This window comes from Tupaia chinensis, unplaced genomic scaffold (genome assembly GCF_000334495.1).
Source record: "Tupaia chinensis unplaced genomic scaffold, TupChi_1.0 Scaffold144062_1, whole genome shotgun sequence".
NCBI classification, from domain to species: domain Eukaryota; kingdom Metazoa; phylum Chordata; class Mammalia; order Scandentia; family Tupaiidae; genus Tupaia; species Tupaia belangeri.
This window is the reverse complement of record NW_006203915.1, coordinates 110777-118606: the sequence shown is the minus strand read 5'-3', so window position 1 is coordinate 118606 and position 7830 is coordinate 110777. Positions and strand designations below refer to the sequence as shown.

General features: G+C 38.6%; 1 protein-coding gene across 1 annotated transcript in view; it reads right to left on the bottom strand.

Moving 5' to 3' along the window:
* LOC102479432 (glutamate receptor 3-like) overlaps positions 1-7830 on the bottom strand; it is a gene marked incomplete at its 3' end in the record, with an annotated part of 226257 nt that overhangs the window by 135885 nt on the left and 82542 nt on the right. Inside the window, 1 exon segment of the mRNA XM_014583127.2 lies at positions 1155-1394. Within this exon segment, the coding sequence (XP_014438613.1) occupies positions 1155-1394 (240 nt within the window).

The following is a 7830-nucleotide window of genomic DNA, read 5'->3' as shown; positions in this document are numbered from 1 at the left end:
ATGAAAAAAAAAAAAAAAACTACATGAATTTCTTTTTTTTTTCTTTTTTGCACCAAAGCAAACTCTTTCTTGAATTTAATTTTTCCAGGAACTTTTTAAAATCCCCTTGTATTTAGGAGGTAAGTACCACAGACAGATACAGGCTTAAGTATGTCCTAGTAGGATTTGATGATGTAGTAAAAGGAGAGTAAAATGGAGAGTACTCTGGGTTTTGAAGAGCAAAATAATCTTTTGAGTTAAGTTAGCTAGAAGAAATTCCTCTCCAGGTACTCCTCAGGCAGATGGGCCCTTCATTTGCTTCTTCCTTCCCTGAGTCTGAAAACCCTGAGTCAGAAAGAACCATGCAAAATATAACCAGAGTTACAGGCAAATGACTGATAAAGTAACATTGTCTTCTGGAATGTCATCACAACGGAGAAATTCCTCAAAGATAATCAGGTTTGGGAGGAGTCCATTTAGTTGATATGTGTGCTTTCGCGAATTAATTAATTCACCTTACTATATTATTTAAGATCAGACTTTTAATTTTTGAGGCTGTTTAAATAGATTATGTTCTCAATATATTACCTCACTAAGAAAAACCATCTGTCCCCAAAGCCCAGTTTAGCCAGTCTCCACTCAATATTTTTTATCAGGTCATTGTTGAGGCCCTATCAGCTGAAATCCTAATGTGATATGATAGAACAAGCTCTGAAAATAGGAGACATTGCAACTAGTCCCACATCTGTGGTTAAACTGTCATCTGTGAAAAAGCACATCTCTTAGGTTTCAGTTATTACATGTATGAAATGAGAGCTGTAGGCTCTAACAAGATTAATATTCTAAAACTTTTCAGCTGAGTCCTCTCTCTAGACTAAGCTTCTTTTATTTTATGCATTTTAAAACAGATAAAGTTTTTTGTGTGGGGGGGTTCTTTATTAACAATAGGGACTCAAACCACTTTTCAGCAAAAACCTAACTTGAAAAATGAAACTATAATGTTAATATTGCTTTGATATTTTGGTCTTAATCTTTGATTTACTTTGAATATTAAATATAATTTTAGAAGAATATTATATTCTATTTATTAGAAAGAAAGGGCACATGAGTTGAAGAAGGTCAAACATCACTATTAACATGAATATTCAAAGAGGAGAGTAGATGCCTCTTCTTACCTCGTTCTGTGTCATAGAGGTACACAAACTTCTCCCACTTGTAGTGACCCAGAAGACTCAGAATAGCGCCCTTTAAGGCTGGGCGCATCTGGATGACAAATTGTACATCTGCATCAGTGGGGAAGCTGGGTGTGACAAAGGACGTGTGCAGGGCTCCACAGAAAGAGGTGAGGGTGTTCATTGACATCTGGTCATAGAATCCAAAGATTGCATACACCCCTCTTGAGAACTGGGAGCAGACTGCAATGAGAAAAAGAGAAGGAAATTTCAATAACCCGATGGTCCCTTGCTGCAGATTGAAGGGTTAGAAATATAATGTATGGTTAGGCTGTAAATTACATACTTCAAAAGAGAACCAAGACCTCAGAAAACTTCTAGAAGCCCTTGAAAGCCCAATTGCCCAGCAGGAGAAGAATAAGGAAGGGAAGAATTTACTCAATATAGTTACATATTAATTATGTGTACTATGAGCAGGAAACTAAGAAAAGGTGAAAAGGAAAAAGGGAAATGTTGTCTTAACCCTTCAACAATCCTCTCAGCTCACTTCCAAGGTACCTGAGACTCCCAGGGGCATTTCAGTGTACTCATGACCCCACGAAAATACAACCATCCTGTGTTTTACCCCTTCAATGCTTTTCTACTAGGTGACAACAATGACTGTGCATTCAAACTTACTGCTAATGTGTCTGCTAGGTAATACATCACTCTCCCTATGTTATATACTGTTTTAACCATAGTTATATTATGACCCTTATGACAGGCTACTAATTTAGCAGATTTAAGATACTGAATAGGCCATGGGGAAGACCTGCCTTTCAGTCTCCATTGAGTCACAGGAGATAGGTTGTTGCTTATTCTGCCTGTGTGTAATTGTAAAAATCTGGATCCTTTTGTGTTTATTTTATTATTAGCCCACATGTAGAAATTTCTTGACCCCTGCATCATTGATGTCAGCTTTCCTTCATTTCAACATATGCCACACCACTGTCTTTTCCCTTTTCTGGCCCATATGAGCTTAAAATATGTGAACTAATTTCAATATTAGCATCAGTAGAACATAATTAGCAATGCAAATCAGCTACAACAACACCGTGTGGTGCATTCCCAAACCAAGTGGAAATGATCCTTAGATTATCTGCACCACTGCTCCCTTCCATTCATGCGAAGCGGACATAACAGGCATAATGTGGTGTGATTTAAGGGGTCCTGCATGGTCTCCCTTATCTGCTAGAAAACCCTACATACCATTTTTAGGCTTACTTTTTTAGGTTTAGGGTGTTAAAGAAAAGTCTACAGCTTGGGAGAGAGACTAAATAATATCCTTTTTAGTCATTATCACAGTAAGATGAATTATTGGGTTGTCAGAAAAGTCATGATACATTTTTGCATAGAAAAACAGAAAAATATGTCAAGATTTTCCCAACAACCCAATAGTATGTCTGATTAGATGCCAGGATGAGTGGGAAAGCAGATGAATAGGTTTTGATAAATGTGAGTGGAATAGAGAAGAGAATGTACAGGGTGTGTTGTCCTCCTTGAGGGGAGAAACAATGAAGGTATTGGGCACCAAAAAGAGGGAAGATAGTGAAAGTAGGATAAAGGCATGTGGAAATCAATTCAATTCTCTTTTTAACTAAAAAAAATTTATCTATTTTTTTATTTTTTAGGTTTTTGCCATAGGGAATGCATGCTCACTGGAGAGAGACAGAGAAAGGGAAAGTGAAAAGTCATTCTCCAGGAGGGATGGCCAAGCCGTAATTCCTTTTTCTCCAGTATTATCTCAAGATTTGGGGCACGGGTGCATGTTCCCAGTGTGAGTTTCAAGTCACTAGGTCCAGGACTTCAGAACCATTTCGACCATGTGGGAGTCCAGCGCCTTAACCACCATGCCACCTGCTGCCCCTTAATTATATTCAGTTTTTGACCCCGTTCTGTGAAATAGAGTTCTCAGTATCTGTGGTGTACAGCTTTCCATTCTACTTAAATCTATGTTGATTAGGGCTACTCTCTTTTATCAGTCAAACTCATTAGTCATTGGCTCTAGGGCAGCATTTCAAAGGTGATTATAAGTCAAAAATATCTTTACATTAAAAAGGAAAAGCCAAGGAGAGAATGAATCTGTGATACTTCATAACAGGGGGTCACATGGAGTACTCAGAAACAAAAAGAAGACCTGACCATTACCAACCAGAAATACTAAGGAAAGAGCCATTCTCCAGTTATTTCTGTAAATGGAAAGTTTTGTGGTAGCATGTCAAATCTTGTTCAGTGCACATACTTTTTTGGATTAAATTGACAATAATAATGATAACTACCAATATGACAACAGCACTGAGCCAGGTAATATTCTAAGTATTATACAAATATTACCTCATTTAATATGCCCATAAATATTGCGAGGTACTGCTAGTATTCTTAGTTAATAGATAAGAATTTGGGACCAGCAGTTAGTGTAATGGCTATGTTGCTGAACTCCCATGTAGTTGACTGCGGTTCTAGTCCTGGACCCGGTGGCTTAAACTCATGCCAGGCACGTGTGCATGCATACCCAAGATCCCGAGAGAAGAATGGAGGAGAAGGGATTGTGGCATGGCCATCTTCCCTGGGGGGTGGTTTCGCTTTCTGTCTCTTTGTCTCTCTCTGTCTTTCTGGAGAGCACACACACCCTATAGCCAAAAAAGAAAAAAGATAAGAGTTATAAGACAAAATATTCTAGCTCTTAAGCAGAGGAGCCAGGAGATTTTTTTAATTGCCAAAGGTCACATATGCTGAGAAAGAGAGAGTAAGAGAAAGTACCTCAACAATGGCATGTGGTCATACAAAAATATTTTTTCCTCCCTTTCTAAATCCTGTCAGTATTATGGGCATACATATACATGCACCTGGTATGTTTTTCAAGCTGCCAGGGCTTGGGTTTGAACCATAGTTAGCTGTGTGGGACCTGGCTTCCTATGCACAGTGCTTGACTTCTGTGGTATGGGGTTAGCCTAGGAGCCAGTATTTGAACCTGACTCTGTTTGACTCCTAAATTCACATTCCCTGATACCCTAATAAAACAATGTCATTAAAGAGTAATGATTACTCTTTAATGACAAATTCAAGCACATGCTAAAACACTATTTGAAATTAAAATTTAACTGGGCATCCTGGATTTTTTATGGCAATCTCAAAAAAGCTGTCCTTATTAGTGGTCATGGGATTGGGATGTTGGAAAAATAATTGTGGCTCTTTATCCCAAATGATTCAGAGGGTAGCTGGTAATTCTCAGATCCATATCACTACAAAAGAAAGATGAGGATCCATGAGCCCTAGCCAAAAATGGCCTCATGGGGAAGTGCAACATGTTTGCAAAACGAACCCCAACTTGAGCAGATTGTGAGCAATAATCAAGGGTGAAAATAAACTAAGGAAGCAGGAAATCTATAGCTATGATCCACTTTGAGTTTCAAAAAGCTCTTGACATACTGGAAGGAAACAGAAAATAAATATGTTTTAGTGGTGAGATTCTGGTTAATAAAAAAATATTTAGGGGCCAGAAAATGGCATGGTAGTTGAGGCACTGAACTCCCACATGGCCAACTGCAGTTCGAGTCCTGGACTGGGCAATTTGAAACTCACATCAGGCATGTGTGCATGCATGCCCAAAATTCTAAGAAGAGAATGGAGGGGGAAGGGATTGTGGCATGTCCATTCCCTTTTAAGGGGTGATTTCTTGTTTTCTCTCTCTCTGGTCTCTCAAGCACACACAGCCTATACCAAAAATCTCTCATAAACAAAAGAAATGAAACAAAGTAAAATCTAGTATTGTTTCTCTAATCATTTCTTTTAGAGGAACAAGCAAAAATAACCATAATTTATCTAGGTGCATGTGTTTTAGAGAAAAAAGGGGTGCAGATTACTGAATCATGACTCGTTTATACATGGATCTATCATATTTTAAAGTTTATTAGTTTATTTCTTGAGCAAGAAAAAGAGAAAGAAGTACTTTCTTTTTCTTTTTTTAAAGATATTTTATTTCTTTTTTAAAAAAGATTTACTTATTTATTCATTCATTTAAATTTGACCAGAGAGAGAGAGAGAGAGGAAAGTGAGAAAGGAAGCCACCAGGTCCAGGACTTAAACCATGGTCGGCCATGTGGGAGTGTCCAGCGCCTTAACCACTACATCACCTGCTGGTCCCAAGAAAGAAGTGCTTTCAACAAGGTCTTCACACAGTAATCTTCATACCAGCCCTGCAGCCAGCTAGGATCAGAACACTTACAGGTATGCCCAGTATGTGGAGGCAGACGAGGGACACAAGCCCAGAGCCTTCCCACAGGTCTGCAGCATCATGCGGCAGTGCCCTTATTGTCTGTGCCAGCCTGCCTGGGTGACCTTTCATATTTTATTTATTGTATTTATTTTATTTTAAAATTATGATTTCTGGGAACCAGCAGTTAGCGTAATGGCTATGTCGCTGGACTCCCACATAGTCGACCACAGTTTGTGTCCGGACCTGGTGGCTTAAAACTCACGCCGGGCGCGTGTGCGTGCGTGCCCAAGATCCTGAGAGGAGAATGGAGGAGAAGGGATTGTGGCGTGACATCCCCCCTGGGGGGTGATTTCTCGCTTTCTGTCTCTATGTCTCTCTCTGTCTGTCTGGTGAGCGCACGCGCCCTATAGCGAAAACCTCTCCAAAAAAAAAAAAAATTATGATTTCTGATTTACATATGATCAATGTACATCTTCATGGGTGACAGTATGGTCTTTTTTAAAAAGGCATGCATATGATGTGCAATAATCCAATCAAGGATACATATGCATCTTTCTCAACAATAAATATTACACTATTTTGTGTACATTTGTTAATAGTTCTACTAGTTTTTTAAAATATGTATTAAAATGTCCATATTTTTACTTCTGCTGTGATACGCTATCCTGTAGCTAAGTCCTTTTATTTACATCCATTCTTCTGTGCACTAAAATATTTTTCATGCTTTTTATCTATTTATTTAGATTTTAATGAATACCCATAAACTCACCACTCAATCCAAGAACTCTAAGATTCCTGACAGCTTAGTTTTATCATGTTCCTCCTTTATTCCATCTCCTTATCTTGACACTCTCATCCCTACTCCGACCCCAGAAAACTACTACCTTGAATTTTGTATTTATCATTACCTCAGTCTTTTAAAAACATAAAAACACATACACCTAAATAATTTATTATTTTTGCTTGTTTTAAAGCTTTACAGAAAAGGAATCATATTGTATATGTGAAACCCAGACTTGGGTAAAACTAGGAACTGCCTCTAGGAAGGTACACCCAGTGATATATTCTCAGCCTGAGCCTATGCAGTATGTTGAGGAAAATGAGAGAAAGGAAGACCTTACAAAAATGTGTGGGGAACAGGTGCAAGGAAACCCACTGAAAATAGAAAATTCCAGACTAAGCATATGGTTTTGGTTGTGACTCAGGGAATGGACTCACAACTATTATAGGCCAGTGGCAGTCCTCAGGGAATAATATGCTACTGTGGTCCAAATGGCTGGCCCACATTGGTAGACATCCTAAGAGTATTAGAAGAAAATCAGTCAATATACTCTTTCCTTCATAGGAAACAGAGGTACAGTTGTCCTACAAATACTAGCTCTCATGTATAGTTACCCTTGCCCCATCCACTCCAACATATATAGGTAACATAAATAGAAGATGCAGAGGGGAGTAGCTCGATGGGGATGACCATGGACCTTTTGAGGATAGTTTATCACCTCTAGAAGAAGCTGAGTTAAGGGAACCTGTACACGGTCTGTCATAGCAGGTCCTCAGGCCCATTCCCAGCTCCAGAAAGTAGAAACAAATAGAACTCTAAAATGACTCATGAGACAGTTTCTATATTTTTAGGTTCTTAGAATGTTCGAGCTAGAAGGAACTTCAAGTTTTTTTTACTTGGTTTTTCAAGCATATTTTTTAGTAGCGGAATCCTTTCTGCAAATAAAATTTTATGTGGAAATGTCCAATATATAAAAGAGACAAAGTGGAACTCTACTTATAGAACAGTGTTCCACTGGCCTGATGCCTCTTTAATAAAAGAAACTATGACATAAAGGGAGGAAATGCTTGCACAAGGTCACATAATGGATTATGAACTGTCTCTTAGAAATGCTTTATCAGCACCTCCTCACCATCCCTACTCCAGAGCAATCTAAGACAGCATGGTCAGGACTCATCTGGCATGAAAGTGACTTACCCTCAATGCTTAGCTCTTAGCCAAGGTAGCATAGATAAATCCACAAGGGGTTTCCCATGACTCAGTTGCCAGCTGCTTCCTTCAACTCCCTCCAGCCCCAAATCCCAACAGTGAGAAGCACTGGTAGTTTGGTGATCTTTTGGGACTCATGATTCTTTTGGGAGATATCTGTCTGTTTCCTTTATCTGAATCCTTAATAAATCACACCTTTTTTTAATCTCAGAAAACTGAATTTGGTGAAGTGACTATGGAAGAAATATTTGGGCAATCTTATGAAATTACAAAGTGCTGAGAGAAGGGCAACTGCTTTGGGGACAGTCAGACCTTGGTTCCAGTCATGGCTCTGCTAGTTATAAGTTGTATGACTTTGACTAAGTTACTTAATCTCTCTCTTTTTTTTTTTTGGAGAGGTTCTTTTTTTTTTTTTTTTTCTTGCTTTTTGGCGC